The following is a 24,019-nucleotide window of genomic DNA, read 5'->3' on the forward strand; positions in this document are numbered from 1 at the left end:
GGTATTGATATTTTTTCTCTTTTCACAAATCTCTCTCTCTCATCCCCCCCCCCCCACATTTTTTAAATTTGAAAACGATGTGTACACATCTGCGTATAGGCAGTTACGCGCCTGTCAGAATACAATCAAGTAAAGATATTCAAATCTTAACAGCCTTCAAACTTTCACACCATTGTACTGTTAAAAATTCAAAGTATTATTTATCTAGAAAATTTATTTAATTAAAAACAGCTTTTCAAATTCAAAGGCAGGTTGTGAAGGGATTTCTGAGCAGGTGCAAAATATTTTAAAACAGTCCACAGTTCAAACAGTTCTTCTGGATGAAATCAATTCTGAAAACAAAATGAAATACCATTATGGAAAGTTCATTGGTGTTTTAAAAAAGTGATACTCAAAAGAATGCATTGAGTAACATGGAAAGCATATACATGACTCTACTGTTTTTATTATCAAAACATTTCAATAATCTTGCTAGGAATATGTATGGTTTAGAGCTTATATGGAGCATACCTTTTTATTTTATTGGTGGAAACACTTGCTGCCTAAATAAATTGTTCAAATTGTTTGGGAGTAGCTACAACACAATATATATGTAATGAGTGAGAAACATAATGATTACTATTGTAGAATGAAATGACATTGCATTTTACAAAACAAACCATGCTATACTATATTTTCTGAAATTCACAAAATAAATGGAAACAAACTTTTGATACAAAACTTTTCTGGGAAATTGAAACCTACGACATTTGCAAGAGTCGAATTGGTAGCTATACTTAATTTAAGTAAAAAAAAAATCAATAGTATAGAGATAACATTTAATTCTTTCACCTATACAACATTAAAAAAAAATATTTAACACTGGCATACTATAAAATTAATGTGAAATGCTTTAGTGTGATCATACCCGGTGGAGAAATTGATGCATCTATTTTGATAGTTCTAGCTGATGTAAATTCCAGTTTTAACCAGTTCTGTGACAGCTAAAATGACAAAAGAATTATACATATAAACAGTACATAAATACATGTATATACATATAAGACTGACTTAATGTACATGTAGTCAGACAAATGAAAATTCAAACATTTTATCTTCATTAATGTAGAAATTCCACAAATTTACAGCCTAGTGATACAGATAGTAAAAGTTCTATGATTAATTTAAAATATGAAGCCCTGGTAAAAACTGAAATCTTAAAATTCACATATTTTTGATTGCCAGAGGTATAAATTAAAATTTATAGGGTCTTATACTCTTGTATGTACAGTGCACATACATTGTACACTGTGCAGTTTGACTTCACAAATACATTGTGTGACTGCATCTAAATTATACTATTTGATATCATGACGTGCTGTGCTTATATTATGTTACATGTTTGTACATTGCATGTTTAAAAGTGTGCAACTTTCATAATGTGTGTGTTTTGTTTATGTGGGGGGGGGGGGGGGGGGGGGTTTACACACAAGGCACTGCATTGCAGTTTGTGACGGACTGTAACAATACATCTTATTGTACATGTTCACGGTTATTTTACATCGATGTAAAGAATAGTATGTCTACATGTTAATACATATGCACATACATACCTTAATGAACACAAAGGGACCTAGGGAGGTAGTGCGGATCGTCTCAGTTTTCCATGTTTTCCCGAAATAACGTCATCATCTTCTCATCAAAAAGATAAACAAGGCCCAGGTCTCTTATTTTATCCCTATTCTCTTTAAAGAATGTCTGATTGTTGCATTTATCCAGTGCATATCTCAGCTGCTGTCGCCACGTTTTTAGATGTAAACATCATTCCGTGTCACCGAGTGCAAGCGCTTGACTGAAGCCGAATGCAGCCAAACGACACAATAAAAAGAGAATTATTTCGAAGACGTGTTGTTACTATATAAGAGAAAATCACTAATGTTTATTTATTTAAACCTGAAAATACAGACATTCATTACAAATTCTCGCAATCATCATTAAATAGCTTTTATGAGCTCTATTTCCTTATATGGATCTATCAAGGCGGAGCAACTGTCATGACGTCAAACCTCATTATGACCTCATTACCATATTATCTTCATGTGTAGCCTTAACTGTACTGCGATGTTGTATCTGTATTTTTTGATTTGGAAAAAGCATACGATACTACATGGAGACATGGCATTTTGGAAGATCTTAACAATATGGGCCTTAAAGGACATTTGCTCATTTTTATCAAGAATTTTTTGAATGATAGACATTTTAAAGTACGCTTGGGGTCTACTTATTCGGAAAGTTTTGAACAGGAAATGGGTGTGCCCCAAGGTAGTATTTTATCAGTCACTTTATTTAGTATAAAAATTAACAGCTTAGCAGAAGTGCTTAAAAATGATATGCATGGAAGTTTATATGTCGATGATTTTGTTCTTTGTTATAAATCCAAAAATATGAATTATATTCAGCGAAAATTACAGTTCTGTCTAAATAAGATTCAAAATTGGGCTGATGTAAATAGATTTAAGTTCTCAAAAAGTAAAACCCCTTGTGTACATTTTTGCTCTAAACGGAAAGCTCATGACGAACCACGTTTGCTGCTAGATGGAAATCCTATAAAAGTAGTTAAAGAGATAAAATTTTTAGGTATAATTTTTGATAGTAAACTCTCTTTTGTATCACATATAAAAATGTTAAAAGAAAAATGTACAAAGGCATTAGATGTTATCAAAGTTATTTCAAATACAAAATGGAGGGGGGGGGGGGGAGCGGATAAAAATACTCTTTTAAAACTCTATCGCTCTTTAGTAAGATCCAAGTTAGATTATGGCTGTATTGTATATGGCTCTGCAAGAACTTCATGCACAAAAGCTCTTGATGCAATCCATCATCAAGGCCTTCGACTGTGCTTAGGAGCTTTTCGAACTTCTCCTATGAACAGTTTAATCGCATGTCAAAGGATAAAAATAGAGTTACATCAGCTGCAGTGATGGAAGGCAGTGTTTTCTGTACACGGCTTCCAAATGAAGCAACAATTTTTACAGCAGAAGCAAAAGCCATTCAACTTGCCTTTGAATATATCAAATCTTCTAGTGAAAACATATTTACAATATTTTCGGACTCGCTCTCTTGCTTACAATCTATACAAAATAAGAACATTGATCAACCTTACATTTTAGATATATTAATTCAATATCATCATTTCGGGCAACAAGGTAAAACAGTTAACTTCTGTTGGATTCCGAGTCATATCGGCATCCCTGGAAACACTAAGGCCGACAATGCTTCAAAAACTGCACTTCAACATGAAATTACTTTATTCAAAATTCCTTACACCGATTTGAAATATCTAGTTAAAATTTATGTTGATTCTCTTTGGCAAATTTATTGGGATTTTTGTGATGAAAGTAAGCTTTATGCTATTGAAAACAAAATTAACAGATCATCTGACTTCGGTTTGAAACGTCAAGACGAAGTAATTATTTCAAGAATACGTATTGGTCATTCAAAAATTACACATGAATACTTATTGAATCGGGAGTCTCAGCCAGAATGCATATCCTGTGACTGTCCGATAACTATAAACCATATGCTTTTAGAATGTTCCAATTTCACGCCTATTCGAAGTAGACTTTTTGGTAATGTGAGAACGATGTATGAACTTTTTACAAATGTTAATGTTTATAAAATTTTAGAATATCTACAAGAAACTGATTATTACAGTAAAATTTAGAATAAAATAAAGAAAACAATTTTGATGAGAAATACTTGTTCATAGATCAATTTAATTTTTAACAGTTTACATATTTTTAACAGTTTACATATTTTTTAAATTTTAAGTCCGTCGGACGGGACATTAAATGGTGCCCCGTGTCAAGGATTACAACCCCCTTGGCACGTAAAAGATCGTTTCTCTGGATTTCGAAAAAGAGTAGGCTCACTGGGGGCCGCCAGAGAAACCAAAAACCTTTCATAAACCGAGTATTTAAAAAAAAGTTATCCACCGAAACATGGCTGAAATATTGCCGACTCGGCTTTAAACAATAAACAATCAATCAATAAATCAATCCGGTGTAGCAAATTTAGACAATGCATTTCACAATTTGCCAAAAGAAATATACATCGGTAAGTTACTGGATCTTTGTTCACACAATGAGAGTATGGTTTGTTGGTACCGTTATATATTAAGCTCACGGGCCAAAGATCATTCAGACTGTCCACCTGGAAAGCTAATAAACAGAAAGTCTACCAAGAGTAGCCCAAGTATTGAGAAGTATGCTAGAGATTGTTTCACTCTACAAATGTTCATCAACGGTGACATATCTTGTATTGACAATGTGTTTGACAGAAATAAAAGCTCAACATGTATTACAGATGTATCAAAAATTAAATTGGTAGAGTTGAGAGTTCTTGTACAATCGCTAACTCAGCGAATGACCGAAATAGAGGAGACCCTTTGTTCAAAGATTAAAATTGTAGACTAGCTGAATTCTGATCTTAGAACATTTTGTTCAGAGAATGAACAGCTTTGAGTTGAATTTGAATGTCTCAAGACCGAAACAGCCTCTAACTTTACGAAATATGGCTTTTATCATAAGTTAACGACGGATAACCTTAAACACATTGAAGGAGATCATAGTCATTTTCAGACTGTTTTAAATAAAACCAATGCAGAGATCGAACGATTAAAGAAAGTGAGTCTTAACTTTCAGAAACAAGTCAACTCTTTAACTCCGCAAAAGTCATATGCAGATATGGTATCCGAACAAGTAATTGATAGTCCGTCAGCTGGGGTCCGTTTGTCTTCACCAAAGCAAGATGGGAATGCTGTTCCAAAGAAGTTACAAACATCTCCCATTAGCACCCCTTCGAGTGCCCCGGCGTGCTCGAAAAACATGAACAGAAAAGGTAACGGTACGGGTGACCCAAATGCTGCGTGCCTGGATATATTGTCCACTAAACCCGTTAACGGTTCATCGGATAGACAATTACTGTAACCGAGTTAGCGCCCATTATTCGCAAACTCAAATACAGAAAAGCTTCTGGTGCTGATCGAGTTACATATGAGCACGTTATCTTCGGTGTTTTTGAATGTACCGTAAATTTGTTTAATGCTCTTATGTTGTTTGGTACAATACCATCTTAATGGGAACAGGTTTCCATTGTGCCTCTGTATAAGGGAGGAGGAAAATCCAAAACCTCTTGCAATAACTACAGACCAGTCGCTTTATTATCATGCTTCTTAAAGATTTTTGAAAGTATCATTCATACCCGCATTTCTGAACATGCTTTAGGTAATAAAGCATTCCCTAATCTCCAACAACAAGGTTTACAACAGAAGCTAGGTTGTCTGACAGCGTCTTTCAACTTACATGAAACAATTTTTCATAATTAAGAACAGGGTAACAATGTTTATGTTAGTTTTTTTTAGATAATACCAAAGCATTAGACACTGTATGGAGACATTCTCTCTTTTTGAAACTGCATAAACTTTATGTAACAGGCAAACTTTGGACTATACTAAATGACTGTCATGTTGATACATCAAGTGCTATTATAGTTAATCAATCTCAGTCTAGATGGTTACCTGTACAACAGGGCGTCAGACAAGGCGGTGTTCTTTCTACATTTTTGTATCTTGTGTACATTAATGATTTATTTTAAAGTCTGGAAAAATCATCTAATAAATCTGGCATTCTTAATATTTCAAGCAGCTGTCCCTCACTGGCAGATGATCTAGCATGCATTGGACTTTCACCTGCATCCCTTCAAGCAATGCTTTATATTTCATACCAATATTCTAGAAAGTGGCGATTTACGTTCAATGCCCAAAAATCTTGCATTTTAAGATTTCGAGCGAAAAGTGTAAAAGTAGACTCCGACTATGTATGGTATCTGGGTAATGATATCATTCCTTGTTTGGACAACTGCAACCATCTTGGCATTCTCATCAATAATAAGTGCAACCTTTCAGATAGGATTATCTCTGCATGCCGAAAAGGGGAAAAAAAAATCATATTTCGCTCTTAATGATATTGGATCTCGATACCTAAACCCTTTAACACTCTCACATCTTTACAAATCAATTGTCTTACCTTCAGTACTTTATGAATGTGAATTATGGAATGACATATCCTCAAATGATTTACATCGCTTGAATTTTTTCCAACATTTAGTGGTCAAAAATGCCCAAAATCTTCCTACAAGAACAAGGTCTGATATTTGTGACAACCCTTTTCAAGTTCCTACAAGCTGAGACTGCTACAAGGAAGCTACTATTTCTTGGCCGTCTGTGTCGCCTGGAATTCAAAACTTTGTCAAAGAAAATATTCTTAACAAGGCTTTTTTCATACTTTGAGGGAATCGCTCAAAAACAGCTAGACTTTATTCCTGACATTTTGAATTTGTTATGTATTTATAACCTCTGTGAATATATTAAGGAGTGGTTTTCGGTTGGAGTATTTCCGTCAAAATCATCTGGGAAACGGATTGTGAGATCTGCAACCTTTCAATACAATAAACTCCAGAGGGATAATCGCATGTCAGGTTATTCAGGATTCGACCGTTTCCGTAATATATTTCAGAATAGTAACCCTGCGTTGTTTTGGCGACTACCTTCCAACTGTTACGAAATTTCTCTATGCAAGTTCATCTGCAAGTTGGTGTCAGAATCTCCTAGAGTAACTAGCGAAATTTGCTCCCATTGTGGTGCTACATATGTTGATCTCTGCAAGATGGTGTCAGAATCTCCTAGAGTAACCAGCGAAATTTGCTCCCTTTGTGGTGCTACATATGTTGATCTGTTTAACCACGTGTCATGCCGCTTCACATATGATATCCGTAATCAATGGTGGGAGGATATAACCAACTTCTTTGATATTCGCTTGTATGCTGAATTATGTGCCCTTACAGATGACGAACTCTACCTGATTCTACTAGGCCGCAAGCCGAGCACCATTCTTTCCGCCTCCCACCTCCGGAACTTCCAGTTGCGAAACTTTCGTCTTGTTTACGATGCCTGTGCATACTACAAGCGTAGTCTTTCAGTACTGGAGATCTGCCAGTGAGGGATGCCTCCCAAAACCTCCTTTTTTCAGCCCCCTTTTATATCTGTTATCCTTACAGACATTTGGATATGATGTGTATATATAAATAATGGCCACTAGGTTGTGGTCACAACTTTTGTAAATATTTCATTTTTCTATAAATGTACACAAGCATTTCACTTTCTCTGGAGTACGAATATGATATGTATTTTGAACTTGTATGTTATTCTTTTTGCATATTTTTGTATAATGTTCATTAATCACTGTAAAGTGGAAATAAAGTATTTTTAGCATTATTAAAACCCAACGGTCGTTTTCATGGCCACCCAAGTTTTACGAAAAGATGCCTTCTGATACAGAAAAAGAAACGGTCAATTATTTTAAATTCATAAATAATGAAAATTATAAAAATGGTAGTAATTTCTGGTTTTATCTGAATACGAAAATAAATTTATGACACAAGGTTGTGTAATTATTGAAAAAAAAATTAAAATTTATAGATATTACGTGTACAATATAAATATCATGAACAATATAATTTGTCGGCTAAAAAGAAAAGAAACTGTCACTTTCACTTACAAGTTGACGAGATTAAGGTAAGTACATTTTGTTAAATATAATGAAAATAAATTTACAAGTATTTTTAAGTAATGAAATTTATGTACATTATGCTATAAAACTAGCAATTAGTCACAGCATCCGATAATAACGAAATCTCCGATTAAAAAAAGTACTTACATACATGTACATATAAAATTTCCAACAGTATAAATAATTATATAAGGTAGGATAACTCTTCCAATCCCTCTTGAACTTTACAAAATTCGTTCTCTAACCGAAGTTATTCTTGTATTTCTCTCTCTCGCTGTTCTAAAACACGTTTTCGAGACACAAGTTTTTCAATTATCTGTTCGTCCTCATCAATATTCATAGGTTCTACCTTTGCCTCTTCTTTTTCTTCATTATCTTCATCTCTTTTTTTTTTGTTGTTCTTGTTCTTGCTGTTTTTCGTTTTCTTGTCCTGTGGCTTCCCGAGTTCTTTTATGTTTACTAAAATAAAAAAAAATGATTACCGGTGATAAGATTTTGTAAACGAATTGAACTATTACGACTTAAAAAACAGTCTACAACATGAATGTTTGAGTACCTTTTCACAAATGACTCGATGAAGATGATAATTTGTAACACTTACAAGAATAAAAAAAATCAAGCCATCGTGTAAATATCTTTCCGTTTTTTATATACCTGATGATTAATGCCACCCTAATCTCTTCTCCATCGTTTAAGGAGGAGAAGGACCTGGAGCTGAAAAAATACTTGTCATTCATTTTTTTTCATATTTTGTATATTTTTAATTAAATATGTCCCACATATCCTAAAGCAGTTACGTCATTAGGTTTCTTACCTTATTTTGGAGATATTGATTGACATATACTATGCCCTATAGTATCTAAGTGGAGTTTTAATTCTCCATGTTTCCGGGCTCATTACTCTGTCCATAGTGAGATTTATTAAACATATATAAAAAATATTAAATTTGACATGTATCTTTTAAAATATTTTAGAGTATGAATAGGGTTTAAAATTCGAAAAAGCAATTTTCGTCAATCACACTGGATCTGGATAGGGAAAATTACGCACTTTTTAAGACAACTTAAACAACAAAAAACGTAATTTACAAAAAATTCTATCATTCAATATTTTTTAATTTATGCTGAAATGCAAATCCTTCATGTTATTGATTAACTGTAAAAATTTCAAATGATGAAGCTGACCTCAATATTTCACAGGACATCGTTAAAGAGGACATAAGCATGACAGAAACGTGTCATGTTACATTTCTCGAGTACGGGAAAAACCAATTACGACGTCACACGTAAGCTAAATAAGCAAAATAAGATATACCTACATAAGATTTCCGTCATCAGCCATGCAAAAATAATTTTTGTGTTCCCCGTTTCTCAAAAAATTTCATCATAGACTGATTATGACCTGTTTTTACATAATAATACCACCCATGTGTTCACCGAGTATGATCTTGCTGTACTAACAGATCGTGTATGACGTCACCGACTTGTTGGACGCAGTTAGGGAAACAGAGGAGTGGATCAGTCTTTTTCATAATTTGTTAATGCTTACAAGAATGTTAAAATTTTTTTAATTTTTTTTTATATAAGATGGTAATCAAAGTTAAAAAATTGTCAAAAATTTATACAAGAACTGATACTTTACATGTTTTGCACTGATATAAACGGAGACTATGACGTAGTTAAACAGAGTTATGTGACCATGTGTCCTTCATCCCCTTAAATCATTTGTGGTCCTGAGAAAAAGAGAATATTTTATATATATATGTAGAAATACACATTTCATTAATAATAATGGAAGTTTAAAAAAACAAATTGCCACTGTGAAAAAAAAGACACCTTGACCAACTTAAAGGTTTGATATATAATTCTTAATTTGAAACAGGAGGCCCAAAGGCCTTAACGGTCAACTGAGTATAAATTAATACAACACTGCAAAGAATCCATGGAAGTATAAAACAACTGATAGACGAAGCAATGTTGCCCAAGAACTTAGGTAATCAAAGATTACGAAGCTCACCTCGACGAATGTTATCAATAAGTAAGGCACATCATATTTTTTTCTATAGTTAGAGTAAATCCCAAGATCAATATCCATGCAAGTTTGGTTTAAGTAGGACTTAGTAGGACTTGGGAATGGACCTGCTCCAAAAACTTTAACCTGGTCACTCATCTGGAAAATCTAGGTCAGATCTAGCATCCGAAGCAAGTGTGGTAGTGTTCATCCCTAGATGCATCATCATGCAAGTTTGGTTCAGTTAGGGCTTATAGTTACTTGGAAATGGACCTGTTCCAAAAACCTTAACGTGGTCACTCATCTGGAAAATCTTATCAAAAAAATTTTAGTCGCCAGGCAATTTTTCTAAGGCGCCAACTTTAAAAGTTAATAGAATATAGGGACCCAGGACGTGCCTAAGAAACCACGACATGTAAATAATTTCCTCTTTTTTAAAATTTGCTTTCTTTTTTTTCAGAAAAAATGTTAAAAAAGTGAAAATTTCCGGAATTCGACGATTGCCAAGTCAATTTAAAGTGGTCGCCAATTTGGGGACTTATGGAAAAATTTTAGGCGCCAATCAAAAATTTTAGGCGCCATGGCGACAAAATTAGTCGCCAATTAGAGTCCTGATACAGATATAGATATATATATAAAGCACTAAAAACCAACAACACTGTATATCCTAAGTGTCGGATCTACTAAGTAGATACAAGGTCACGGATGGAAATTTATATAAAGCACTAAAAATGACCAACGACACGAACAATAATAATTGTCAAATTTTCGGGACAACCTGTCCCTTCCTCAGGACAAAGAAAAAAGTTAAAAAGTCATAAAAACAAAGGAAATAGAGAAGCAAAAACAACTAGCACTACTACTAAACTACCAAACACTAAATATTTACAAGGTTACATGTTTAATTTGGAGTTTATAAACAGTTGTGAACAAAGAAATCCGGAGCGCTATGAATTGCGTCCGGTCTATCGGGTGTACTCGGTGACACTTCACCTAAATATTTAGTGTTTGGTAGTTTAGTAGTAGTGCTAGTTGTTTTTGCTTCTCTATTTCCTTTGTTTTTATGACTTTTTAACTTTTTTCTTTGTCCTGAGGAAGGGACAGGTTGTCCCGAAAATTTGACAATTATTATTGTTCGTGTCGTTGGTCATTTTTAGTGCTTATATATATATATATATATATATATATATATATATATATATATATATATATATATATATATATATACAAAAAATGAAAAGAAATATCACAGTGTCCGGTAATTAATATGAAAATTAAAAATAACAAGGCAACAATGTTAGTAAAATGTAAGCGCTTTCATTATACTTCTTCAGACGTTTTACAATTCAAAACAATTCAAACATGTGACGTTATAACGCTACCTGATTAATAATTATAATAATTATAATATTAATAAATTATACTAATAATTATTAATTATTAATTCATCAGGTAGCGTTATAACGTCACATGTTTGAATTGTTTTGAATTGTAAAACGTCTGAAGAAGTATAATGAAAGCGCTTACGTTTTACTAACATTGTTGCCTTGTTATTTTTAATTTTCATATATATATATATATATACACTTAAATAAAAAACAGAATGCTACAGTCCAAATTAAATAAAATCTTTACTGTTAGCGCTTTCAGCCATGTTGGCTCTTCAGACAGTTACGAACGTTTTAAACTTTTCATAACTGTCTGAAGACAACAATGTTTTGTGCAATAATTAGGTAAATTAATGTGTCCGTCACCTGATTAACAAAGTCATATGACATAGCATAAATGCTTTATTATAATATCTGATTAAACTCTCTCTCTTTTTACAATTTGACTGCACATGTACACATAGATTACAATGAATTACACATAGATTACAATGAATTACACATAGATTGAAATGAAAAAGAATAGCTCATAATACAATAGTATAATTCTAATGCAAATTAAGCCGTCAGACAGCTTTAACATAACTGCGAAACAAATAAATATGTCTCACCATGGTCATACATTTTATAGATGCGTTGTTGCTGTCAGCTCAGCTGATCCACAGGTATAATCACACGTATTCCTTTATCCAATGATAAGCATTTTAAAAAATGTAGACTTTACAATCCACGTGATTAGGAAAATATTTAATAATGTAAATTTTTTAAGTACTCAATATTTATGTGAAAATGAGAAAGGTGAAAATAACGAACAGTGTTCGATCTTAAAAAAAATCTACAAACTTTACAAATCTGTGGACAGGGCATTAAACATGGACCCCCCAGAAATTCAAGAGGTGGGATTAGGTGCCTAGGATAAGTAAGCATTCCCTGTTGAGCCCAATGAATTTATCAGGTAGAACATTCCGTAGTCAAATTCAGTATTAAAACAAAGGCCAAGCAATTGATAAGAAACAAGTCAGCCAGGCCCCAAGACCATAAACTGAGAACAGACTTAAGTCAAAATTTCAAACTAATATAACTTTTGAAATAATTTTGATAATGAAGCAAAATTTATATCATATATTTGAATTTAAATGTTATATAAAATTGCAAATTTTTAAGCAAGTACATTAAATAAAAGTAAAGATATTAAAAATCAAAATTTTGACTTGTCTATTCTCAGTTTATGGTCTAGAGGCCAGAATACCACCAAATGATAGGTTACATCTGTTTACAACAGTGAAAACAATAAGTATGAGATCTGAGTGATTTTCGTTAGATAAAATTCACTAGATTTTCTGGAAAATAACGTCAAACACGAAGTGATCCATCCATTTCCAGTCTGATAACCGATCTTTTAAGTTTTGAAAGTAAATGTTACAGATTTCATTAGCCTCCTTATCATTTCTGATTCCACAGAGTCCGGCCATTATGCTGCTATTCATCCAACATCTCAGACTAGCAATGTCCTCTGGAGTAAAAAAAATTAATTGGAGTTTACATTTCTTTAGTCATTATATTATAGTAATTAATTAATACAGGTTTGGATACAAATTTAAATAATGCACGTTATGATTACTTTGTGAAAATGTATGCAGATTATGCCATTCAGAAGTGAACATCATTAACGTAGGGCGCGGGTTTGCTGACGTCGTTAAAACTAAGTACGCGATTTATATGATTTGGGCGACTTCCTTGTGCACATTTGATTATGACGTCACAATTTTTTTAACTCCTCAATACAACAACAAACTGAAGTTATCAGAGATAGAAATCTTTTATACGATTTTTTTAATGTTCGAAAGTCGAAAGCGTTAGAAAGCGTTTATTTATCATCACTTTGAGACCAGAACAGTATCACGAAAAGATATGGAACAACTAAACAAGTGTCAACTGCATGATTATTTTTTTTCCTTTGACGTATTTTAATCAAAGTTGTTACACTGATAAACCGTCATTATATAAACAACCGCAAGTACAGCTGTTATATCAAAATTTTAAACTTTATTTTTAAAAAGGAAATTTTAAAAATACATGTATATCTATATAATATAGAATTTTTTGTATTATTTTCATTTTTTACCTTAATAATTTAATATCACTGATTATTTCTATTTTTATCATTATTTTGTACTACACGTATGTGTTTGTGGTTTAAGTGCAGAGTTAGGCAGTAGATTAATTGGTTCAATTGTAAAGAAGGTCAACATGACATGTATTCCTTTTGTTTATAAACTATAACACATAGATCAGGCACGGTAACCATAAACACATTCAATCATTCGGACATATAAGATATTTCGTATCAAACGAATATAGCCGGCCGAGGCATAAAGAATTAGATATGTCAGTTGAGATTTTAATTAATTTACTCATAAAACAATGGTCGCGTGTTGTCCGAATGAATCCTTATCACATGGGTGCTGGAAAGGTCGACAAGTTGTGAAAATGTCATGGAAACCGGTTCTGGGGTATAAAACGGCAGTGCGCGCCCTGACAACCTCAGTTGCGGTTTCTTGTTAATAAAATATCTGAACTTTTTATACAACTTGTCTTCCTTTAAGGTACGTATGTTTTATTGTATAAATATATATCTAAGTATATTCATCATTTTAGAATCGGTGTAATGCTAATAAATTGTTTACTTGAAACTGCTTTGTAAAATTATTATGAAACAGAATTCTGTAAAAAAGAGAAAAAGTTTAAATGTTCATAATTGTTACTTATTAATATTTTTATTTTCAGAATGTTTTGTTAAATTATTACTTTGATTTTTATTTGAGTTGCGGTTTCTTGTTAATAAAATATCTGAACTTTTTATACAACTTGTCTTCCTTTAAGGCCAGCATACAGAGGCTGAACACAAGTTGCTCATATTTGGACCCTCACTAGCTGAGCGAGGACAATATAAATTAAACACAACAATTCAAACTATAACATATATAACAATTGAAAAAATGCTCAGGTATGAAGCATTAAGCATAAAAACGACACAGACTTTCTATGTAAGTAACAGTTTACAATGCTGTTAGCTTCAGATTTTATCTAATTTACTTTCCCGGTCGAGCAAGTTGCCCTATAAATTGAAAAGTCGCTAAACAAAAAACAAACAAACAAACTAAAACAAAAAAAATCTGGGTAGTTAATTGTAGCCTGTTGATAAGGCAAGATAGAATTAATTTTTTGATTCTCATCTCCATTTACCTCTCTTGAAGTGTTTCGTCCGATGGCTTTTTAGGGCTTTATGAAATTCTTTTCAGAAGTATTTAATTATAAAATCAAGCTAAAAGTTTGGGAGGTATATCCCCCGTATGTATGCGAAAAACAAAGTAGAGAATTAAAAAAAAAAACGACGAGAAATGCAGTGTAAATGCACCGTATAAATACAGTAATGTATAGAGAATTAAGGCAGTGATGTTTAAATAGATTTAGATACATCTATTATAGAAAAATTTGAACAAAGTAAGAGTACTGCGAGGAAGAAATTATAGCTTCAAAATTACAACGTCTCGGAGCTAGCGGTACTTGTGTGTTATTTCGCCAGATTAAAAAAGATCGCTGGTAGACTTATAAGGAATTTCGTGCTAAAGAAAAAAGGGATATTAATTCGGTAGGAATCTGAGGAGGGGCGTGCCCCCATAATTTTTGGAATGTATATAAATTACTTTAGAAAGTCGAGCTAATTTACAGTTGTTGTCTCCCTCTATAATATTGCTAGCACATGAAAATATTATACATATTAGAAAACAGAGCTAATTTGCGGTTGGGCCCGCTCAAGAATGTCTGCTTCAGGTCAGTAGAACGCGGGGGAGGGGAAGAGAAAATTCCCCCACTTTTTTCTGAGTATAGTATTTTGCTACTGTAACAGTAATTTTTCCTTTAGGTGCAAGCTGGTTGCCCCCCCCCCCCCCCACACACACACATTTTTTGGTTGCTGTTAGGTCGAGCCTGGTAAACGATCTGGACAGCTTATTGGTTTTTTTTAGCCCCCCCCCCCTTTTTGAACCCGTTGTAACGGGCCTTATCTTGTCTGTATCTGTTAGTTGCCCCCCCCCCCTCCCCGAACTAAAAATTGCATTCTATGTTCCTGTGCATCTTGGTATCTTTAAAAACAACGCTCACCAAAGATTTAATTCTTTAAGATATTTTAACACCATGTATTGCAAATACTTTGACAACATCGCATCGAGAATGAAAAACCGGACGCTAAAAAAATGAAAAAGTTCTGTGAAAATTTGTGATTTTTTCATACAAAACACGAGTAGTTCTTGGTATCTTTATTTTTAATTTACCAACAGAATAAGATTTATTTGCAAAAAACGCTGCATGACAACATGTGGTGATACAGCGACATCCTGTTAAAAGAGCAATAAATGTTGTATTCGGCGTGTGTACTCGTATAAGCATTACCAATGTGAAAATTCCGTATGCGGGTCATTTGAAAGCACTTGATATACGTATCGCAGGCATCGGAAGCAAATTACGTCGAGAATACAAGTGTGTTGGGGGTCCAAACTTCGTTGATCAGTATTGAATTCAGAAAAAAAAATCTATTTGTTAGCACTTCAGCTGTTGCTCGTGAAGATTACTTATTTAGGATTTATATCAAGCAAAATAAAACGAAAATGAGTCATTGATTTGGGAGAAAATTGGACATATTATATGTAACATTTCAACTTGACAGAGAAAAGATATGTATTTGTTGAAAAAAAAAAATTTACTATACCTATCCCCTACCACATTTGCTCCTGAATAATAGTTGTACCTAATCACTCACCATTTCTCTTCCTTAATGTTTTGGCGATTACCCATGTTCTTACTTGTCAGAAAATTATTTTGAACTTTTTTTTCTAATTTGAGTCTCTAATTAATATTCGCTCCCCCATTCTTGTAAGAAAAAGTCTCTGAATCACGCTAGGAGTACTGCACCTGTAAGTCCCCCCCCCAGCCTTCTCGAGCTCCCTCTCTCAGTTACAGCTTAAACAAGGTGTTTCCAGACAAGAGACATTGTTACGTATCTCATACATCTGTGCTTATTTTAAATATAAATTTTACATTAAATATATATAAACATAAAGAAGATGGGCGTAATTGGCGTGTGACCTGCTGAAATCATGTGTACGAAACATTTATAGTTTGAATGTGCACGATTTGGTCGGCTGACCAAAGCTGGACAGGCTTTACAAAGATACGCACATAGGAAAATGTTACATAAACATGTACATGTAGTTTGAAATACTATATTAAATTGCAATATTTAGGTTCGCTTATCTTGATAATGTAATGCATCACATAAAGAATAAACACCTACATGATAATAAAGATAATTAAATGCAATTACAAGTACATATCAAAGTATCAGTACGTTGGAAGAATTGCTTTTCCTCTCGATGCAACAGAACCAGAATTATCTATTTTAAAATAAATTTAATCTGTATAAAAAAATATTAAACTGGCAAAAGAATTAATTGTTTGCATAAAAAGAAATTAACGCTCAATACGGGGATCGAACCAGAAAACTTTCTACTCCATTGCGCTGGACGGGTATCGCATTTTTTTTCTCTTTTATTGATATTCTTCTTCATTTACATACACGTATAACAATTATAATTTACAAGTTACAATAATGTTAAAAAGGAGTAATCACATAAGTTCGTTTAAAAAATAAATAAAATAATACAATATGATTTCTGTTCACTTTCTTTTCATAAAATATATGTTTTCTGTTTTCATTAATGCACAAATGATAAAAATAATATGAAATATAATGTCTCAACATGTATTTGCACAACCTTGTAACATCAATATGTTTGACACTTTGTAAATATATTTGTCTTCATTTGTAAATTGAAATTCTACACATTGAAAGGAAAAAAATCATCAAGAAAAAATTAACATGCTTGATTTTCTTCGTAAAACCGTTTAGAAAAATATTTTCAAAAGTCAAGGTATTATATACACTTTTTTCACAGACTTTCAAAAATGATTCGAGATGATAAATTACAAAATTGTTCTTGAAATCTTGGAGTTCTTTACATTCTAAAAATAAGTGGAATATGTCTTCAGTCCCTGATTTACACAGAGTGCAAACTTTAGAATCAATCTTCCCAATTTTAAATAATTTTTCATTCCTAAATATTATATTATGAAAGACTTTAATGTCTATTTCAATAATGTTTGGCGGTTTAAATGGTTCCCATAAAACTAACCATCTTTGTTTCGAGGCATTTTGATAAACCATTTGAAATTTATTGCACCAAAATTGATCTGAAATAGTGTGTAAAAACATCTTTGCTATTAGATGTTATTTTCATTGCACAATGGACGGGTATCGCATACTACTGAGCTATAATCGCTAGACATACGACTTGGATTTTAAAACGATAATAAAGCACGGCATTTATACATTGGATTTTTTTTTTTTTTTAAAAGTTCATTTTTTATGGTCTCTCGGTCTTCTCTCCATTTTTTTTAACAAATGATTGTTTGTTTCTTTGAATTACAATGCATACAAATAACGTTTGAAAATCATGGAGAGATGACCCCGAGACAGCAATGTTTAGAAAAACGCGTTTAAAATGTGACATTTTGTACCAAATGAATCAGCTAGCCTATTTTCAAGTTATTTTTTGGCAAATCAAATACCTGGAAAATATTTCCCTTTCCTATTTCACAGGAACCCAATACATCAAAAGAATGCTAAAACTTCATGAGACAGAACAATGAAATTTTCACCTTTTAAGTGCGCCCAGATTCCTGCCGAATGCCAATCAAAAGCGCCCTCGTTCTTTCTTTCTTCTTTTTGTTTTTCTGCACTTTATACCAGACCGTATTCACGACGTCAAGCGTGGCGTCGCGATAGTTTATAGCGTCATTCTTAAAAATGTTACATTTTGCAATGTAAAAGCAATCTTTCGCATTTAAATTATGAGAAAACTAACTCAAAGACAGATTAATTTTTTGCGTAGATTTATCTGATATCATCTCGTAGTGAAATGACCAAAGAAGAAACAATTTCGACTGCACCATTTAAAAGTTACCGAGATTTTTTGAAAAGAAATCTTTCCTGAAAATGAGTCAAAAATGACGTTTTCCCTATAGAATTCAATAGAATAACGTCGAAAATGTTACGACAACGATGACATATTTGGTATTTAATAACACAAAAACTATGCAGACGAATTATATAAAATTTTCAGAGAAAGTAGGAGATTCATATATGTAATTTTCACGGTATGTTTTCGAGTAATTTTAAAAGGTCACCAACCCCGCGACCTACGTTAAAAAGAAACTATTCAAGGAAAAAAAAATTGATCAATAAACTTGAAGTATTTCTTCGAAAATCCTTCTAGAAAATATAATTTTTTTTCCAACGAATTATAAGGATAGGTTCACAACTCAGAATTACATTAGAAGCATCACATATTGTTTAAATATTATGCACAACCTTGTATGATTTTCCTTTTAGCGACACTTAGTGTATTAAACAGAAAGTAAACGTGTCATGGTTTGACTTCAAACATGCTGTATGTAACCCTTGGAATTATTTTGTTTTATAGAAGCAGGGGGTATAAAATCGCCCACACAAATCTCGACCTACCGTCTTTGTAAATCCTGATAGGTCTTTTCCGCAGTTCTAGAAGTCTAATATCAATCTGCTGTCCAATGTCGTCAAACGGTGCCCTGAGGTCGGTCTCTGTTCTGCAGGGGTACACTGGTACGGTTGTATTTGAGAATTCTTCCTGCAATAACAAGTTCAGACTTTGTATTGTCTTTCAATTGTCAGAAAACGTCAAAAGTTCAGACTTTGTATTTTCTTTCAATTGTCAGAAAATGTCAAAAGTTCAGACTTTGTATTGTCTTTCAATTGTCAGAAAACCTCAAAAGTTTAGACTTTATATTGTCTTTCGATTGTCAGAAAACGTCAAAAGTTCAAGGTTGAGGTCATATGTGTCACATTATTTGGGTTTCTAATTGCCACCCTCTCTTGCTTTGATATTTTGGTTCTGACGTCAAATCCGGTAAATGAAATGACGCGCTAACTACGAGAATTCAAGCATGCAACAAGACAGCCTCACCTGTCTGTCCTGCTTAAAGATTGCTGTTTGAGGCAAGTTCGCTAGGTTAAATTATTTCTATATTAACAAGCACCTAGAACTAGAGGCTCAACTAGGATATATGGATAAGTAGTACCGGTAAATATTTTCATACGCCAAAGTGCTGAAGAATTAATGTGCATTGCTAAAGAATATGAGGAAATTTGGAAAAATTCTATCTAACGTAGGAACTTTTTGGTAAAATTGTGGACATGTAAACAGGTGGATAGGTTGACAGGTCGATGGGAAGACAGGTTGACAGGATGCCAGGTCGATAAAATGTTTGGTTGACAGGTCGACGAGTCGACAGGTTTACAGTTCGACGGGTTGACAGATTGTTTGCTTGACAGGTCTACATGTATTCAGGTAGACAAGTCGACGGGTTGACAGGTCGACAAATTGACAGGTCGACAGGTAAACGAGTCAACAGGTTGACAGGTCGACAGATAGACGGATTATCTTCAGTGGGTGCCTGAACTAACACTATTCTCTCCGATGGGTTTGAGGACTAACCCTAATCTCTCCGATGGGTTTGAGGACTAACCCTAATCTCTCATCAGGTCCGTTCGAGGACTAACCCTAATCTTTCCGATGGGATCTAGCTAACCCTAATCTCTCGGGAGGGTTCGAGAAAATACTTTCCTAATTAGGTGTCAACTGTTGACCTGTCGACCTTTGTTGTGATGGATAAGATTTAGCAATTTTATGTCGACCTGTCGACCTTTATTTTGAGGGATAAGAGTTTACCAATTAGGTGTCAACTGTCGACCTTTGTGATAACAATACAGGTTGTCAAATTGTCAACCATTTATAGAAGAACTCTTCTTGCAGACTATTTTTTTAAAACGCATTTATCTGACGTAATAAGGCAAACACTCATTTTTTTGTTTTATAAAGGGAACTATTTCTTTCCTTATTTTAAATTTGAAAGATGTTAATCGGTTTACGGATCTTCTTTTCCGTATACCCTAGTCGAACCGAACTTAGATATAAAATTTTAAGTTATTCATAAAAACGTGTTAAGTCATGAAATGGAGTTGTCCCTGTGTGTTATTAAATGTCTGATTCAGTACTGAAAATCACTTTTTATTCAAGAAAAATTTATTTTCGCGTAATTACGCAAGACGGCCTGCTCGCGAAAATTTTATTTTTCATTCTCACGTAAATCTTTGGTAGTATAGATTATATATCCCCTACTATCCAAACTCCCTCACCATAAGCGAAAACACGCCAGGTTACTCTCTGAATTATTTTTTGTTTTGTTTTATGTTTGCTACAATTAGTAAGGAACTAAAACATTGTTTTCAGAAATATTTAAAAAAAATTCAGTACAAAAACTACTTTAAATGTAACGCGTATCACATTCGTCTACATTAAGTCCAATGAACCCTAACTCCGTCACCAGGGCCCTCTACAATACGTCATCGTATTAATTTTTTTTTCCAGTTTAGTTTTTTCTCCCTTTTTTTAAATTTGTAAACATAGAAAATTAGTTTTTAAGATTTAAAAAAGTTTTAAAAAGTAACTTAGGAAAAGTATTAACAAGAGAAAAAATAACGTTAATGCAACGTATTCTATATGTAATAACGTCACGCTACGTTATCTCAAACTTAATGCATATTAGGAAAATAAAATATTTTTAGCCGTATTCAATTAAGGAATGTTTTCAAGTTTTGTGTGAGTTAAATATTTGATGAAGCGCGCTAGCGCTTCATGAAAAATATGCCTACGTGCAAGTCTGTGTGATTTACACACCAATAATTCACACTAAATTTAAAAACATTCCTTATATTTACATTTTACATGTTTAAATCCAAAAATATACTTAATGTTTGAATTTCTCGCTGCCCTATATCGTCATATTTTTATTAACGTCTCTGTAGCCTCATTTTGACGTCACTTTAGCGCGAGTTTCTCCGTGTATATTTCTACGCGTGAGTATACACAAAAATGGTTTTCAAATCAATTTCACAGAGTGCTTAGTAGAAAAACAAAGCAAATGTAAATATTACGGTATGTCATATTAATCTTTTGGCAAAGACCTTCATAAATATGACTGACATGTGAAAATGAGCATATTGACGCACAAGTCCAAGGTACCGATGGTATAACGCATAAAGGAAAAAGTACTTACTGATTTCACATAAAATATGATAGATACAATAGATCATGTGTAATTGTTATTTATTTTTGACGCATTCTTGAACTTGACTTTAAAAATTTCTCGGCATTTGATTGTAGATTTTCACCACGTAAAAGAATGACGTCATAATCGCATTCATTTACAAACAGCGCGGAGTTTCCCGAAAGTGACGGAGTTAGGGTAGTGACGCAGTAAGGGGTGTTGGCGATACAACAATACCCGAATTCGTGAAAAAATTTACCCGTTTATAAATACCACATCGCGCGAAAATAAGGTGTCGCAAAAACTTGGTGACCTAATTTAATTAAACCGGCAGATGTGAGAAAAAAAATGAAAGAAAAAGTGAGCAAGCTCACATACCCCACGCTTCCCCAAAACTCGACAATGCAACACGTAATGAATGGCACAGTGCATTTTAAATACACAGTATAATTCAAAAAAGGGGCATTACTTGCAAAAAATCATCACATCAAAACTTCTTGCATATAAGGCCATTCAAATCTTTGTATGTTACAAATTTAACTGGGCTGAAGTTTCTAGATAAATAATGGAATCAAAATTTCTTGGTAATATACAAATCTATACATTATTCTGAAATACCTACAAAGTTTCAGGAAATTCAGTGCCGGAATTATGCTGACAAACTGTTATTTAAATTCCTCAGTGATTTCGATTTGTTAATGAGTGTAAGTCCATGTCCAACACATGACAGTTTACACATTTAAATAATTGATGGAAACAAAATTATGATGTAGTCATATGAATCTGTTTATATACTGTACTTATGAAATTATTTAAGGCAAAGCACACCAATTTGAGGGGGGGGGGGGGGGAGAACTATCGAAGATGGTGTGTGTGTGAGTGTGTGTTTGTGTTAAACCATTAATATTTTGATCTCAAAATCAATAGGGGTCTTTTAAGGTCATAAAATATTTCACATAGAATTTCATTATAAAAAGCTGATTCCAGTGGAGTTTCTTATTACCTAGCTGGAAAGTTTCTTCAATAAAAGGCAAAACTCTTGAGGCAAAAATAATGGAATCGGAATTTCCTGGTAATATGCACATCTACACACTGTGTACTAAATATCTGCAAAGTTTGACCAAATTCTGTGCAGCGGTTTAAGAGGAGTTGCGCTGACAAACTGTTCATCTCTATATTCAAGATATGGCCAAAAATCTAAGTTGAAAAGTGCTGAAATTCCCAGAAAAATAATGGAATCGGAATTTCCTGGTAATATGCACATCTACACATTGTGTCCTAAATATCTGCAAAGTTTGACCAAATTCTGTGCAGCGGTTTAAGAGGAGTTGTGCTGACAAACTGTTCATCTTTATATTGAAGATATGGCCAAAAATCTAAGTTGAAAAGTGCCGAAATTCCAAGAAAATATAAAGGAATCGGAATTTCCTGGTAATATGCACATCTATACATTGTGTGCTAAATATCTGCAAAGTCTGACCAAATTCTGTGCATTGGTTTATGAGGAGTTGCGCTGACAAACTGTTCATCTCCATATTCAAGATATGGCCAAAAATCTAAGTTGAAAAGTGCCGAAATTCCGAGAAAAAATAAAGGAATCGGAATTTCCTGGTAATATGCACATCTACACATTGTGTCCTAAATATCTGCAAAGTTTGACGAAATTCTGTGCAGCGGTTTATGAGGAGTTGCGCTGACAAAAAAACAGGACTGACGGACTGACTGACTGACTGACTGACACACTGACTGACTGACTGACGGACGGGTCAAAAACATTATACCTCACGCAACTTGTTGCGTGGGGTATAATTAAGAGCACAGAATTAATTCTTCTGAAATGGTGAAACTGAACGATATTCAACTCAACCATTGTTTTTGTCACCGATATTGACGAAGCACACTTTGGAGTACTCATCAACTAATTATTACAGAAGCATTGTTACCTTTGTTATGATATTTCTTTCATAAAGTTGATAGAATTCATCACACATAATTTCATGTAATTCTCTAGAATAGTAGAGTACAACTACAAGGAACACAGCACCTGAAATGTTTAAAGATTGATTATATGTTAACCGTCAAACAAATTAAATTTCATTATGTGTTACTCCTGTCAAAGTTAGCTTTTATAACTCAGAACTGAATATTCTCCTGTCGGAGAATTTCATTCATTAAGGCGACGCCCATTTGATTCTGAAGGGGGGGAGTGTTAGCAAATGTTTAATTATTCTCAAGTCAGCGACGGAAGGATTATTTCCAAGATGATTGGGGACATATTAATAACACTAAAGAGGGGATGGAGTGGCACTAGCTAAGGACAACTGTTTTCTTTTCCGTTGAGGACATATTATTTATTTTCAGTATTCTCCAGTGTTCTCCAGTGAAGATTATTTATTTCAAAATCTGCCCCCTCCCCACCCAGTTCAGAATTAAATTTCCGTGCCTTAATAATGAGTCGGGTGCTTCAAATGTACTTGTAGTATTTTGTCAGTCCACTGCTCCAAAGGACTTGCTTTGTAAAATATCATCAGCATCCCACTCTTTTTCAGAATATTATGCACTAAATATAGAGAGTGATAACTTCTGATATGTAATACATATATATATATATATATATATATATATATATATATATATATATATGGACATTTGCAGGCGCGTTTATCCTTATACAATGTGCAACCAGTACGTCTCATGATTACCATTGTCAAGAAGTTCTGGTTGATGTCATAGATAGTCGTCATGATCATC

At 33.4% G+C, this 24,019-nt stretch overlaps 2 protein-coding genes across 6 annotated transcripts in view; one reads left to right on the forward strand and one right to left on the reverse strand.

Annotated features, from left to right (window-relative positions):
• Positions 1–24,019, forward strand: part of LOC133199050 (uncharacterized) — a 269,846-nt gene that overhangs the window by 138,971 nt on the left and 106,856 nt on the right. The gene's annotated exons all lie outside the window — the stretch shown is intronic.
• Positions 12,128–24,019, reverse strand: part of LOC133199048 (uncharacterized) — a 37,355-nt gene continuing 25,463 nt past the window's right edge. For 2 of the 3 annotated variants that reach the window (XM_061334938.1, XM_061334939.1), the window contains exons 5-7: positions 23,212–23,312; positions 18,648–18,789; positions 12,128–12,518 (exon numbers count right to left, since the gene is read on the reverse strand). In XM_061334938.1, the coding sequence (XP_061190922.1) occupies positions 12,337–12,518; positions 18,648–18,789; positions 23,212–23,312 (425 nt within the window). In that variant the 3' untranslated portion in view covers positions 12,128–12,336. The remainder of the gene's footprint in view (positions 12,519–18,647; positions 18,790–23,211; positions 23,313–24,019) is intronic. The other variant, XM_061334937.1, reaches the window with a different exon arrangement.

The sequence above is a fragment of the Saccostrea echinata genome, unplaced genomic scaffold (assembly GCF_033153115.1).
Source record: "Saccostrea echinata isolate AGI-Se365-2 ecotype Australia unplaced genomic scaffold, CSIRO_AGI_Sech_v1 ptg000033l, whole genome shotgun sequence".
Lineage (NCBI taxonomy): Eukaryota > Metazoa > Mollusca > Bivalvia > Ostreida > Ostreidae > Saccostrea > Saccostrea echinata.